Consider the following 16,054-nt stretch of genomic DNA (forward strand, 5'->3'; position numbering starts at 1 on the left):
CTTTCTGCGGATTCTCCTGCGGTTTGCCATCTCCTCCATTGAGGAGATGAAAAACCGCAGGGCAAAACCGCAGAGCAATCCGCAGGTAAAACCGTAGGTCTTTTGACCTGCGGTTTCACCTGCGGATTGTACAAAATCCGCGCGGATGAATCCGCACCTTTTCCGCAGCGTGTGCACACAGCCTTAAGGTGCTTAAAACCACATTCAAGGAGTTTATTAACCCTTCAGGTGCGTCACAGGAATTTTTTGAATATTTAAAAAAATTAACATTTAACTTTTTTTCACAAAAAAAATTACTTCAGGTTCAATTTTTTTTATTTTACCAAATGTAACAGGAGAAATTGGACTGCAAAAATTATTGTGCAATTTTATTGTGCAATTTGTCCTGAGCACGCTGATACCTGATATGTGGGGGGGAACCACTGTTTCGGCGCATGGCAGAGCTCAGAAGGGAAGGAGCGCCGTTTGACTTTTTCAATGCAAAATTGGCTGGAATTCTGATCGGACGCCATGTCGCGTTTGGAGAGCCCCTGATGTACCTAAACAGTGGAAACCCCCCACAAGTGACCCCATTTTTGAAACTAGACCCCCTAAGGAACTTATCTAGATATGTGGTGAGAACTTTGAACCCACAAGGGCTTCACAGAAGTTTATAATGTACAGCGGTACAATTAAAAAATCATATTTTTTCCACAAAATGATCTTTTCACCCCCAATTTTTATTTTCCCAAGGGTAAAAGGACCCTAAAAGTTATTGTGCAATTTGTCCTGAGTACGCTGATACCCCATATGTGGGTGTAAATGACTATTTGGGCACATGGCAGAGCTCGGAAGGCAAGCAGCGCCATTTGACTTTTTTGGCTGGAATTGAGATCGGACACCATGTCGCATTTGGAAAGCCCCTAATGTACCAAAACAGTGGAAACCCCCCACAAATGACCCCATTTTGGAAACTAGACCCCCCAAGGAATTTATCTAGATGTGTGGTGAGAACTTTGAACCCCCAAGTGCTTCACAGAAGTTTATAACGCCCAGGCGTGAAAATAACAAAAAAATTTTTTTCGACAAAAATGATATTTTTGCCCCAAAATTTTTATTTTCCTAAGGGCAACAGGAGAAATAGGACCCCAAAAGTTGTTTTGCAAATTGTCCTGAGTAGGCTGATACCCCATATGAGGGAGTAAAACACTGTTTGGGTGCATGGCAGAGCTTGGAAGGGAAGGAGCACCATTTGACTTTTTCAACGCAGAATTGGCTGGAATTGAGATCAGATGCCATGTTGCGTTTGGAGAGCACCTGATGTGCGCAAATAGTGGAAACCCCCAATTCTAACCCTAACCCTAGCCCTAGCCCTAACCCTAGCCCTAACCCTAATGGGAAAATGGAAATAAATACATTTTTTTAATTTTATTATTTTTCCCTAACTAAGGGGGTGATAACGGGGGGTTTGATTTACTATTTATGGCGGTTTTTATGTTTGGCAGCTGTCGCACGCTAAAAGACGCTTTTTATTGTAAAAACAGTATTTGCATCACCACATATTGAGAGCTATAATTTTTCCATATTTTGACCCACCGAGTCATGTGAGGTCTTATTTTTTGCGGGACGAGTTGATGCTTTTATTGGTATCATGTTCGGGCATGTGACATTTTTTGATCGCTTTTTATTTCGTTTTTTGGGACGCAGAATGAACAAAAACCAGCGTTTCATGAATTTCTTTTGGGTGGTGCGTTTACGCCGTTCCGGGTGCGGTAAAATTGATAAAGCGGTTTTATTCTTCGGGTCAGTACGGTTACAGCGATACCTCATTTAGGTCGTTTTTTTATGTTTTGGCGCTTTTATGCAATGAAAACAATTTTATATAAAAAATAATTATTTTTGCATCACTTTATTCTGCGAGCTATAACTTTTTTATTTTTTCGCTGATGATGCTGTATGGCAGCTCGTTTTTTGCGCGACAAGATGACGTTTTCAGCGGTACCATGGATATTTATATGCGTCTTTTTGATCGCGCGTTATTGCACTTTTTGTTCGGCGGTATGATAATAAATCATTATTTTTTGCTTCGTTTTTTATTTTTATTTTTTAAGGGGTTTGCTTAAGGGGTTAACTATTGGGAAAGTTTTATAGGGCGGGTCGTTACTGACGCGGCGATACCAAATATGTGTACTTTTATTGTTTTTGTTTTTTTTATTTCCAAAAAATGAATTTATTGGGGAATATTTTTTTTTTTTTTTTTTTTAATTTATTTAGCGATTTTTTTAAAATTATTTTTACACTTTTTTAAATTTTTTTTTACTTTATTACAATGTCCCAGGGGGGACATAACTGTCCTGTGACAGATCGCTGATCTGTCACATCACAGATCACTGTGACAGATCAGCGATCTGTCACAGGGACAGCACGGGCTTCCTCATGCCTGCGCCTTGCAGGCACTGAGGAAGCCAGCTTCCTGCAGGCCCCCGGAGGTCCCCGTCACCATATTGGATCCGGGGACCTGCAGGAAAGGAGCCCCCGGCAGCAGCGCTGCACATTGCGCTGCCGTGGGGGGCTCAGGGAAGCACGGAGGGAGCCCCCTCTCTGCCGATGCTTCCCTTTAACCCCCGGTACACCGCGATCGTGTTTGATCGCGGTGTGCAAGAGGTTAACGTGTCGGGGGCGGTCCGTGACCGCCCCTGACACATTGCGATAGGTGTCAGCTATGATAATTAGCTGACACTCGGCAGCGATCAGCGGCGCTCACCACGTGGGCGCCGCTGATCGCGATGACGTGATATTCCGTCCATGGTAATTAGGTCCATGGACGGAATATTACGTCAATTGTAGGTAAGGGGTTAAATGCTTTCTTTTTACTGTTAATTTCCCCCTACTTTTTTTGTTTAGCCACATTGGGTTTTTCCTATTTCTTGTCCTTTTATTCCCACTTACAGTGCCTATTAAGGATGTTCTTAAACATTTCCCATTTATTTTCTGTATTCTTATTTCTGAGGACATTGTCCCAGTCAATCAGATTAAGGGCATTTCTTAGGCTGGTTTCACATTAGCGCTTTTTAAGCGCACGCACGGCCGGGGGCAGCTCCGCCCCCGAGCCAGCTCTCTGCCCGGCGTGCCCGCCCCTTGCTTGTAGCGCCGCCTCCTAGCGCACAGCGGCGCCTGCGATCGGCGCACCCTATCTTTAGCATAGGGTGCGCAGATCGTGTGCAGGCCGTGCGCTAGTTGCGCTTTGACCTGCGCTGCGCACTTTTGACGGTGCGCCGTGCGCGCCAAAATCCAAAAAGTTTGATTTTGGCGCGCACGGCGCACCGTCAAAAGTGCGCAGCGCAGGTCAAAGCGCAACTAGCGCACGGCCTGCGCACCCTATGCTAAAGATAGGGTGCGCCGATCGCAGGCGCCGCTGTGCGCTAGGAGGCGGCGCTACAAGCAAGGGGCAGAGCCGGCTCGGGGGCGGAGCTACCCCCGGCCGTGCGTGCGCTTAAAAAGCGCTAATGTGAAACCAGCCTAAGCTGGTCAAACTTTGCCTTCCTAAAGTTCAGTGTTTCTGACTTCCTGACAAGTCCCCCTAGCGAAAGACAAGTGAAACTGTAGAATACTGTGGTCGCTATTTCCTAGATGCCCAACAACCTGCAGATTTGTTATTCTGTCAGGTCTGTTAGATAGTATTAGGTCTAAAAGTGCTGCTCCTCTGGTTGGATTCTGCACCAATTGTGAAAGATAATTTTTCCTGGTTATTAGCAGAAACCTGTTGCCTTTATGGGTTTCGCAGGTCTCTGTTTCCCAGTTAATATCTTGGTAGTTAAAGTCCCCCATAACAAGGACCTCATTATGGGTTGCAGCTTCATCTAGCTGCCTTAGTAGTAAACTTTCCATGATTTCTGTTATATTTGGGGGTTTGTAACAGACCTCAATGAGAATTTTGTTACTATTTTTCCCTCCATGTATTTCGACCCATAAGGACTCGACCTCCTCATTCCCTTCGCTAATATCTTCCCTTAAAGTGGACTTTAGACAAGACTTTACATAAAGACAAACCCCTCCTCCTCTCCGATTTTTACGATCCTTTCTAAACAGACTGTAACCCTGTAAGTTAACTGCCCAGGCATAGCTTTCATCTAACCATGTCTCGGTTATTCCCACTATGTTATAGTTACCTGTAGATATTTCTGCTTCTAGTTCTTCCATCTTGTTTGTCAGGCTTCTGGCGTTTGCGAGCATGCATTTTAGAGAATTGTGCTTTGTTCCAATCTCGTCCCTGTTGATTGTTTTAGAAATTTTCTTACCTCCCTTCCGAGTATGTTGTCTTGGGTCTTCTTTGTCACACCTCATATTCATCAGTATAATATCTGGTTTCATGTTCGGGTCTAACGTTTTTCTTCCCATCCCCTCTTCTTCTAGTTTAACGCTCTCCTGATGAGTGCAGCGAGTTTTCTGGCGAATGTGTTTTTTTCCTAGGTTTGTCGAGGTGTAGTCCGTCTTTGGCGAGGAGTCCATCATACAGGTAATTCACACCGTGGTCCAGGAATCCGAATCCTTGTTGTCTGCACCATCGTCTTAGCCAGTTGTTTGCATCAAGGATCCTTTTCCATCTCCTGGTGCCATGCCCGTCTACTGGAAGGATAGAAGAAAAAACTACCTGTGCATCCAGTGCCTTTTAGTTTTAGTCTGGCGAACCAGACAGGAAAACGGACGTGCATTAAAAAGTTTGTGTTCGGGGTTCAGTACCGGACACTACAATGCAAACAGGATTTCAGTTGTTTTTCAGAGATAATGATTTTAGGAGTCAACAGGATGATAATAAGTGGATGGTAAGTGTAGAAAGAAGCATTTCTCTGATGGTTTGTATAGTGTATAGTTATGATTATGTTTAACTAGCCCATAATTAATAATCTTTTCATTTAATCTGAGCCCACATCATGCCTACAAGATGCCAGCTGTGCTATACCTGCCTTTAACAACAGTGATCGGAGCTAAGCTAAGTGCCGATAGCTGCTGTTAACACTTTAAATGCCACTGCCAATGTCTGACATGACATTTAAGACGTGCCCTTGCCCTCTTGCAAGGTGATTTTGACATGTTAAAGGTCGCAATGGCAGCCGTGGGTCTGCCTAAAAAAAAAAAAAATAGGAAAAAAAGTTTTAAGAAATATTAAAAAAATTGGAATAATCTTTTTTGCTCCTAGACTGTAATAATATGACTTTGGGTTTTGTATATAGTATGTAATCACCTAATTCATGGCATATCTTGTTCTAGCTCATTCTGTTTTTGGTTTTGCAATGTCATAAAAAAAAAGTTTTTAATTAAGTCATTGTCAGCGCGCAACACCAGAAATCAAACTCTCTTACAGCTCTATCAATGGAAAAATAAAAATTTCAAGTCCCAAAGTGATGAAAAAAAATGAACAATGTTGTCAGTGAGGTGGCTTTTAAAGCACAATGACCACCTTGGCAAAACCAAAACCCATTATGCTGTCAATTTTTTCTGTTTTTTTTGCTTTATTGTGAGTATGAACTTCATCTTTTTCCACCCACGGGGTCTAATCAGAACATTATCTAAGAAATAATACACAAATGAGAGAATATTATCTTTTATAGAAAGATTAGGTAGCCCTAGTTATTCCTAATGTGACACATCCTTTACCTGAATAGATCGCACCCTGGAGTTAGGAAGATTAATTATGAATTGGCAACGCTCTCTGCGGGATTAAGATGGAAGTCCGTTATTCAAGTGGTTTTAGTAGCCATTCAGCAATGTAATAGATTGCTGAAAAGCAACCCTCTAAGACGTGGCAAGTCTTTTCTGTTCGAATGCTAATTAAGTTGTTGAGTATATATAAAAAGCAAGAATCTTCAGCACAACATTATCAAAAAAGATATATTTTTTTTAGATCTGCCACAGGCCTTGCAAAAGAATGGTAAGAATGATCAGCTTAAGCTATCCACTCATAATATCTTTATCTATTCTATCCCAAGGCTTCCTGTTTTCCTTGTCAAAGTCTATTCGTAAAGCAGAGAATGACGTCTTACTAGATACAATTGCTCTAAGGAAAGCATTAAGGAATGGAGACACGATATACAAATCCTCAACTAACCCACAAGACCAGTACTCTATGGATGAAGGCGAGGAGGAACGAAACATAAAGGTAAACAAACACTATAAGTTTCAATCATTTCAGAAAGTTTTTCATTCATTGGAATACATTTTGAGTACTACATGATGTAAGCCTACGTTTCATTTTGCTTGAGCTTAAATGTTTTCGCTATTGCGGATTCCCAACTAACATTCCAACCCTTGTCCATCTTCAGGGTGCAGGATCTGAAAACACTTACTTCAGCTCTGATGGTAACCCATTAAACGTCGGGGTGAAGCAGAATCCATTTTCGACACTCAAAGGCTCATCCCATAATTCAGAGAATGGAGATGAAACGGTTGAGCTAACACATGAAAGAAGAGATATTGGGGAAGAAGAAAATGCAGCAAAGTTTCCAATTGGGAGAAGAGATTTTGATAGTAAGTATTAAACATTTGGCCAATTTTGTTCTATATTTAATACACAGTGTAACCTTTGCATAAGATCACCCTATAAAACCACTTCTAATCCAAACTAGATTTCCTATAGCAGTTATTCATTTCCACCATACATCAAGTATACTTTGTCACCGTCTCTGAAAGGTCACCTACTCAGAGGAGGTAACTTTTAATGCAGTTTTGCTTGATGATCTCAGAGAGGTTTCACCGTGCTTTGATTTTCACAGTTATATAGGTTGAAAAAAAACAAACGACTCTGGTCCATCAAGTTCAACCTTTCTTGACCAGTTATACATTCACTATTGCTACATTATTTATAACCTATTGCAAACAAAAAAAACAAAAAGGAGTAGCAAACACCCATACATAATTTTCAATGTATTAAATATATTCATAAATATTTGTTACATAATCTATTAAAAAAGTTATATGGACAGAATAAACGAGAGAAGGCCAGGAACAAAAGGTCCGACACAATTACAATAATTCAATGTGAAGCGAAAAAGGAATTACATAAACAATTACAATAATGAATGGACCAGGAATATAGAGACCATACGAAACATTATATTGTAAACATGACTTTATTTACTTTTGCACCATTTCATAGTATCAGACAATAGCATAAAAGGACATAATGTCACCCCGGGTGCAGCTAACTGACATACAGCATATTGCCACTTTATAATATATACCCGAAATGCCTCAAATAGAAAGTCCAATACTAAGAAAGTCTCACCCAAAAAAGATCCTTTGTAAGTGGTTAGACCATGCAGCCCCAACCTACAATGCCGTTTGTTTAAAAAAAAAAATCCCTTTTTAAAAGTTTAGTATCTGTCATTAGTACATCTTGTGGTAAGGCCTTCCAGTCTCACTGCTGTAACTGAAAAGAACCCTTTCCTATTTGTGCTTGTAACTGGAGCCATTGTTTGTGTCCAAGGTATCAAAATATAGCCTGAAGGAATGATTAGTTTACCGTGTGGTTATTATGGGTCTTCTAACTAGGCATGTACCTTCAATTGTGTAAGCATGATATGATCAGCACAAATTTTCATCCTATGTAATGGGATAAGGAGTTATCCAAGCATGTTCGTGTCCTAACCAAATGTCCAGCGTGCTCGAAAAATATGTGCGAGTCCCCGCACCTGTATGTTTTGTGGCTGTTCCGACAGCCGCAACAGATACAAGGATTACCTAACAAACAGGTAATCCCTACATCCCTTCATCTGTGCTACTGAGCAATTTATTAGCCATTAACAACTTTTCATTGTCTGTAATGGTGGGATCAAAAAACGATAATCCCACCAACTCTGCATTCAAATACCACAAATGGTTTGAAAATGTGGTCAGGGCTATTTCTGCAATGTTGTTGTCACATTCTTTATAGTCTAACAGACTATGCAAAATACCTAAATCTTAAAATACCTCAATTTGGATTTTTTCAAACTTTGAGCGACGAGCGGCACGGGTTAACGTCGTTTGATCGAGCTCAAATTTTGGCTCTCTCAATATCTGGAAAGGGGAATCGTTTTGTGGGGTCCAGACGAAAAAGATTCTGACATTTTTTACCCCCCATATGAGATCCGGTCACCCTAGTGCACACGTTGCAGATTCAGCTGTGGAATTTTCTGCGCAGATATTGCTAAATCCGCAGGTAAAATGACCTGCGTTTTACCTGCGGATTTCGTGCAGATTTAGTGCGGATTTCCCCTGCAGTTTTACACCTGCGGATTTCTATAATGGAGCAGGTGTAAAACTGCAGCAGAACAGCACAAAAGAATTAACATACTGCTTTTTTAAATCCGCACCAAATCTGCGTGGAAAAATCCGCAGCTTGTGCACAGCGTTTTTTGTTTTACATAGCCTTAAATGGTACTGTACATCACTTGTAGTTCTGCAGGGCCAAATCTGCTGCAGAACTGCAGCAGAATCTGCACCATGTGCACATACCCTAAGGCTGAGCGCAGACGGACTTTTTGGCCCTGCAGATTTTTCCGCGCAGAATGGAAGAAATCCGCAGGTCAAATGACCTGCATTTTTCCTGCGTTTTTCTTGCGTTTTTTCCCCTGCGGATTTGGTGACAGGGGAGATGGAAAACCGCACAAAAGAAGTGACATGCTGCGGATTTTGTACTGCGGAAAAGTCTGCAGCGTCTGCCCAGCGGTTTTTTTTTTCATTGATTTTAAGGCTACAGTACATCACAATGCGGATATGCAACGTTTCTGCGCGGTAAAATCCGCTGCAAATCTGCATCGTGTGCACACAGCCTAAAACTGACCTGCCATTATGATTCTCCAGGTCATTAAGAGTTAATAGGCACTAAACATGTCTAGGTCCTTTTTTTTATCTAAGGCCTGTTTCACACATCAGTTTTTTTGGTCAGTCAAAATCTGCTAAAATGGCGGATAACGGATCCGTTCCTGTACTGACCACAACGGTTGTCACCGGACCGTTATTTTAACGGATCCGTCAAAGGAAGAATTTTAAAGGACCCGCTGCCTGGGGAAGAAGAGAGAGAGAGAGATAGAGAGAGAGAGGGAGGGAAATTTTCCAACCGCCAGAACAGAGTCTAGGGTTAAATTTCAGGCTGAGTGAAGTCTTTCAGTCATGCGCAGTGAGAAGTGCGGATCCTGCCGCCCGAAAAAACGTTGCATGGTCCGTTCGGGCATGTCGGCGGATGTCAAAATTTTGGTGGATCCACAAAAAAACGGATCCAACGGATGGCCATCCGTCAACATCCGCCGGTGATGCAACTCAATGGGAAAAAAAACGGATCCGCCAAGAAGAATGGCGGATCCATTTTCTTTGCAAAACGGCGGATTTTGACTGATAGACACAAACGGATGTGTGAAACAGGCCTAAGTGGTGAAAAAAAATTCCAAACTTTGCTATATAAAAAAAAATAAATTGCGCCATTTTCCGATACCTGTAGCATCTCCATTTTTCGTGATCTGGGTTTGGGTGAGGGCTTATTTTTTGTGAGCAGAGCTGATGTTTTTATTGATACCATTTTGGTGGTGTAGATACGATCTTTTGATCGCCCGTTATTGCGTTTTCACTTTTTTTCTTGCTACGCCGATCAGGTAAATCCTTTTTTAATTGATAGATCGGGCGATTCTGAATGTGTATGTGTGATTTTATTTTTGTTTTCTTTTGAATGGGCAAAAGGGGGTGGTGACTTGAACTTCTATATATTTTTTAGTTTTTTTCTTTTGGCATGCTGCAATAGTCTCCATAGGAGGCTAGAAGCTGGCACAACTCGATTGGCTCTGCTACATAGAGGCGATGAGCAGATCGCCTCTATGTAGTAGAATTGCTGACTTGCTATGAGCGCCACCCAGTGGTTGGCACGGACAACCATAGAGATCTCCAGGAGACCTCGGCTTGTCATGCAGACACACTGGTGACCCCACATGATACAGCATTGACAGCAGCATTTAACTAGTTAATAGCCACGGGTGGATCGCGATTTAACATCACCCTTTTTTTCCTTAAGGCTGCATCTATGTGGTGGTGTAAGTGTGTTCCTATCACGTCTCAGTTCAATAAGCAATATATTTGCCATTACTGTGATCGCACCTCTTAGCCTATTACTTAGGGGTTTAAATATACTTTTGGGACACTAATACCTTACGCCTTTGGAGATATAAGTTGTTCTGTGCACCTTACCTACCTATCCAATTGTATTTATTTCCTATTATTTCTCCATTTCATCAATCGTGTAATTGCTGGTCATCCTCCCCTTTATATTGGAGGCCCTTTTCTTGCCCTGTGTTTTAATTCATTTTTTTTTTTTTTAAAAAAAACCTGTTAGGCTGGTTTCACATTTGCGTTTTTTAGCGCTGGAAAAAAACGCATATGTGCGCATGCGTTTTTTCCCCTATATTTAACATGGGTGCGCATACATGCGCGCTTGTAAGCGCATGTATGCGATTTTCATGCGCTGCGTTTTTTTGGGGTGTGCGTTTGTATTTTCCAGACGCAGCATGTTGCATTTTTTGGCCCTGCAAAAAAGCGCATGCGCACGTTTTGCGTTAAAAATTGCCATTATAGCCTATGGATGCGCATATGTGCGCACTGGCATGCTCATGTATGCGTTTTTTTGCATATGTGTTTTTTTTTTTAACCATGGAATTTAGGGGTTTGGGTTAGAGTTAGGGTTAGTTAAGGGGGTTTAGGGTTAGGGTTGGGGTTTGGGTCAGGGTTAAGTATGGTTTGGTTAAGGGTTAGGGTCAGGATTAGGGTTAAGTATGGTTTGGTTAAGGGTTAGGGTCAGGGTTAAGTATGGTTTTGTTAAGGGTTAGGGTCAGGATTAGGGTTAAGTATGGTTTGGTTAAGGGTTAGGGTCAGGGTTAAGTATGGTTTTGTTAAGGGTTAGGGTCAGGGTTAGGATTAGGGTTAAGTATGGTTTGGTTAAGGGTTAGGGTTAGGGTCAGGGTTAAGTATGGTTTTGTTAAGGGTTAGGGTCAGGGTTAAGTATGATTTGGTTAAGGGTTAGGGTCAGGGTTAGGGTCAGGGTTAGTAAAGTCATGGTTTGGGTTAGTGTGAGGGGCCACCTAATGTTGGAAAAAACGCAAACGCGGTAAAAACGCACTAAAAACGCATACAAACGCATAAAAACGCTGCGTTTTTTTCATGCATGCTCATAAAAATGCTTGAAAAAAACGCAGCAGTTGTATGCTTTTGTATGCGTTTTTTCAATGCGTTTTTTTGCGGGAAAAACGCGCTGCAAAAAAAAGCAAGTGTGAAACTAGCCTCAATATTGTATTTAACCACACTTTTGTCCTCCTCACTTCTCTTTTATGGCACAAAATTACCATAATAGATCATGTTTATAATATCCTATACTATGTGCACAGACATCTGCTATTATTTACAGGGTAATATGTGATGGTATTAAATCTGATGTCTGCAGTAATAGTGTAAAATATAGCATGACATTACACGGTATATAACATCCGATGTCTGTACACACAGTATAGGATATATCAGGGATATAATATGCTGTGTGCACAAACATCGGATGGTATATACAGGGTAATATGTGACTGCTCTAATATCTGATGGCTGTAGCCACAGTATACAGCAGTGTAGTTACCAAGGTGCAGCTTGTATGGTTGTCCCAGACCCCCGCGCTTAGGCGGGCCCATCCAGAGCTACACTGCCCTTACGGTAAATAATCAGCATGTATAATGCGCGTACACAGTTAAGCCCTGCGGTAGAGAAAGGAGACACGATCTCCCGGCACTTCCGCTCTCTGTTCTGTAGACATCACATCGCTTTATGCCTCAGGTCTACAGAATGACGTACACTGAGGACGTCGGAGTTCTGGCGCAGTGTCGTCATCGCGCTGCACCAGGGCTCTGATGTTTGGATACGGGAATTGGTGCTGATACAGCACATTGCCTTACTGCTGGATCCTGGGTTACAAGAGTATATGATTTTAAATTAAAACTTGTGTCATGTGGGAGCATCATAAACATTAGGGGAACCTTATACATAGTGTGAGGGACCCCAAAACTGTGTGGGGGCCCTCACGCATTTTAAGGACTGTCAGCAGCCATTATACAGATTGGGAGCTAATGCTGTGACCATTATACAATTTGGGAACTAATGTGGGGGACCATTATACTATAGTTGGGGAGCTAATGCGGTACCATAATTCAGCTTGGGGACTAGTGCCGGGGCCATTATACAGTCTGAGGGCTACATTTTTCAGTATTTTGGGGGAGCAGTGTGCCCTTCATACTCTGTATAGCAGAGCTGTCAGACCACCATACTGTGGGATAGGGGAACTCTGAGACCACCATACAGCGTATAGTGGAGCTGTGGGCGCATCGTACAGCGTATAGTGGAGCTGTGGGCGCATCGTACAGCGTATAGTGGAGCTGTGGGCGCATCGTACAGCGCAGCTGTGGGCGCATCGTACAGCGCAGCTGTGGGCGCATCGTACAGCGCAGCTGTGGGCGCATCGTACAGCGCAGCTGTGGGCGCATCGTACAGCGCAGCTGTGGGCGCATCGTACAGCGTATAGTGGAGCTGTGGGCGCATCGTACAGCGTATAGTGGAGCTGTGGGCGCATCGTACAGCGTATAGTGGAGCTGTGGGCGCATCGTACAGCGTATAGTGGAGCTGTGGGCGCATCGTACAGCGTATAGTGGAGCTGTGGGCGCATCGTACAGCGTATAGTGGAGCTGTGGGCGCATCGTACAGCGCAGCTGTGGGCGCATCGTACAGCGTATAGTGGAGCTGTGGGCGCATCGTACAGCGTATAGTGGAGCTCTGGGCGCATCGTACAGCGTATAGTGGAGCTCTGGGCGCATCGTACAGCGGAGCTCTGGGACCACCAAACTGTGTATAGGGGAGCAGTGGAACCACCGTACTGTGTATAGTGGAGATATGGAACCACTGTACTTTGTATAGTGTAGCTGTGGAACCCCCGTACTGTGTATAGTGGAGCTGTGGGTGCATCATACATTGTATTGTGGAGCTTAGGGCTCATTATACTGTGTATAGTGGAGCTCTGGGACCACCATACAGTGTATAGTGGAGCTGTGGAACTACCGTACCTACCGCACTGTAAGGTGGAGCTGTGGGCCCTTCATACTGTGTATAGTGGAGCTGTGTCCCCATCATACCATGTATAGTGGAGCTCTGAGACCACCATACAGTGTATAGTGGAGCTGTGGAACCACCATACAGTGTATAGTGGAGCTTTGGGACCACCATACAGTGTATAGGGGAGCAGTGGAACCACCGTACTGTGTATAGTGTTGATCTGGAACCACTGTACTTTGTATAGTGAAGCTGTGGAACCACCGTACTGTGTATAGTGGAGCTGTGGGTGCATCGTATAGTGGAGCTTTGGGCTCATTATATTGTGTATAGTGGAGCTCTGGGACCACCATACAGTGTATAGTGGAGCTACCGCACTGTGTATAGTGGAGCTGTGGAACCACCGTACTGTGATTGGGGAGCTGTGGAACCACCATACTGTGTATAGTGAAGCTGTGGAACTACCGTACTGTGTACAGAAGAGCTGTGGGCCCGTCGTACTGTGTAGAGGGCCGTTGTGGGATCATCATATTTTGTATAGAGGAACTGTGGCTGTATTATTCTGTATATAGGGGTGCAGTTTCCCCATCATAATGAATATAGAGGAGTTTTACATTGGGGACTTAGGGGGAAAATGCAGATACTCTTCTAGTGCATTTGCACAGTGCATTAATATTTTCTAGGGAGCAATTTTACCATCTATAGGGCACAAAGGAGGCATTATTATGTGGGGCAGTAAGAGGGTTATTGTACCACACAGCAGGTGAATAGGGACAGGGCAGCAGCTCAGTGTTGGGGTATCAGCAGGATGCAGCGCTAGGGTCCTGGGTTCAAGTCAAGAGCAATAAATAGTTGTAATACTGGACACCGCTGTGACTAGATGTTATACAGTCACCATGTGACAAGTGGGCCTGTGCACCTTCACATGCCAGGGCTGAATTTTAGTCCCAGTCCGGCCCTGCCCAAGTCCATCGAGTGTGGCAGAACATTCCTCAGACAAGCATTCGTAAACTCATCAATAGCATGCCAAATGCTCATACATGATACTGAATACACAAAAGTTAAAAAACAAAAAACGTGGTCGTCATTATTTCTTCAGCCTTTCCATATTATTAACTATATAAATCCCGTGATTTTCATAGTTTGACTGTTCCTTCTTGATGTTGCAATTTCAATTATTTGTTTTTCTACATTACAGACTAGATTCCTTAGAGGACTTCAATCTGTAAACCACTTGATCACCCATTCAATATAACGATATAACAGTGTAAATCGAAATTCCAAAGACATACTGATAAGGAATTTAGATTGTGAGCCCCATCGGCAACAGTGATGATAATGTGTGCAAACTGTAAAGCGCTGCGGAATAGGTTAGCGCTATATAAAACTAAAGATTATTCTTATTATTGTTAAATTGACAAAGGGAGTGCTTCATAGAAGTAATATGGTAGGAACAGAGGACTTCAGTAGGCCTCCAGGTGCCACGCCAATCAGCCGCATGCAGTGGGCTCAGCGCCTGAGGCCGTTCTATATAGTGCCATACATGTACAGCTGCCATCAAGGGGTTAATGAAAAATTGGTAGACAAGACTCAATTCTCACGGATTCTTTATTACTAATTGCTTTGCAATAATTTAGATACTTTTTAAAAAAGGTGTGTGTGTGTGTGGGGGGGGGGTTTGACAACTACTAAATCATCTGTATTCCCCTCTAGTGCTTCGATGCATGCTTGGAAGAGTTTATCGACCTTGCTGGCAGATATGACGAACCGGAGATGCTCTCATTGTGGTCACCAGAAAAATGATGAGTGCCTGAACAACTGAAGCTCAAGTGTAGAAGTGACAAAGTCAAGATTAGATTTTGCATCATTTATTAATGTAAATGAAAAAGAAATCTGTGCACTGTACACATGTCCATTTACTAAAATTAAATAAAATACATTAAAGATTAAAACTGTAAATAAATAACATTTACCAAATATGCGGCAAAAAAAAAGTAACTTGCTAACAAAACAGAAGTTGTACAGAATTTAACAAACTTATAACCGGAAAAAGCTTGTAAGCTTAGCTTGGCCTGCAATCTGTGTTTTTGCTGCAGATTTACTGTTCTTTTTAGCCATGCTTGCCATCTCCTTTGATTTATTAGGTGGTGCGCTTTTCTTTTGTGCAGGTTCATCATCGAAGACGTTTTGGTTCTTGCCATTATCAAATTGCTTCCTTTTTGTACTTTTTCGTATAGGGGCCTTTTTAGCCTTTTCTTTGACAACTGTGAGGTCCCTATTTCCAGAATTTATTTGTAAAGATATTTTTTCTTTTGGCACATCACCTAAAATAAAAACCAAAAGAGCAGCCTTTAAAAAAAGGGGAATCAGTTTCATGAAGGCCGTAATCTACAGAACTACAAATATGGTTGAAAGACTCAAGCTACCCTCACTCTCGTTAAGGCCAAGTTCCTATGAGGAGTTTTTTGCTGCACAAGAAAAGCAGCACATTAAATATAGTTCCAGCAAATTGAATGGAAGTTATAAAAATCATGTCCAAGGGTTTTTTTTTTTTTTTTTATGCATCATAAACCGACATGGTGCATTTTTTTGAAATCGACAATACAGTAAATGGTGTTTATTTGTGGAGTTTCACCATAGATTTAAATGAGATGAAAACACATATACGCGTGTTTGCCTCTTACCGGTAATATGTTTTTTTCGCATAAAGCTTCTTTAGATTTGTACACACAGGTGTGTATCTGTGAACATGCTACTACTGGAGCTTAGACTTTCTAACAGCAATATTGCCAAGGGAAGACCTACACTCTTAGGTTCTAACCTTTTTTTTGTAAAGTAGACAACCTACAGTAACTTAGTTGGCAGAGTTGGGGACAACCATGACAGTTCTGCAGCACTCAACGGATATGCCCAAAATCGTTGAGGTAAGGCATCACCAATGCTTCCTCCTTCAATAAGAGAGTTGTCATCACTACTA

The 16,054-nt window shown here is 42.4% G+C and overlaps 2 protein-coding genes across 2 annotated transcripts in view; one reads left to right on the forward strand and one right to left on the reverse strand.

Moving 5' to 3' along the window:
• Positions 1-5,844: 5,844 nt before the first annotated feature.
• On the forward strand, positions 5,845-14,926 carry PMCH (pro-melanin concentrating hormone). The gene is made up of 3 exons (XM_073575171.1): positions 5,845-6,136; positions 6,300-6,504; positions 14,791-14,926. The coding sequence occupies exons 1-3, from the start codon at positions 5,906-5,908 to the stop codon at positions 14,838-14,840; spliced, it is 486 nt and encodes a 161-aa protein (XP_073431272.1). The 5' UTR covers positions 5,845-5,905; the 3' UTR covers positions 14,841-14,926.
• A 3-nt stretch (positions 14,927-14,929) lies between these two features.
• PARPBP (PARP1 binding protein) overlaps positions 14,930-16,054 on the reverse strand; it is a 115,422-nt gene continuing 114,297 nt past the window's right edge. The window contains exon 11 of the mRNA XM_073575167.1: positions 14,930-15,401. Within this exon, the coding sequence (XP_073431268.1) occupies positions 15,115-15,401 (287 nt within the window). The 3' untranslated portion in view covers positions 14,930-15,114. The remainder of the gene's footprint in view (positions 15,402-16,054) is intronic.

Source organism: Dendrobates tinctorius, unplaced genomic scaffold, assembly GCF_039654945.1.
Source record: "Dendrobates tinctorius isolate UK_male_01 unplaced genomic scaffold, ASM3965494v1 ptg000043l, whole genome shotgun sequence".
Taxonomy (NCBI): domain Eukaryota; kingdom Metazoa; phylum Chordata; class Amphibia; order Anura; family Dendrobatidae; genus Dendrobates; species Dendrobates tinctorius.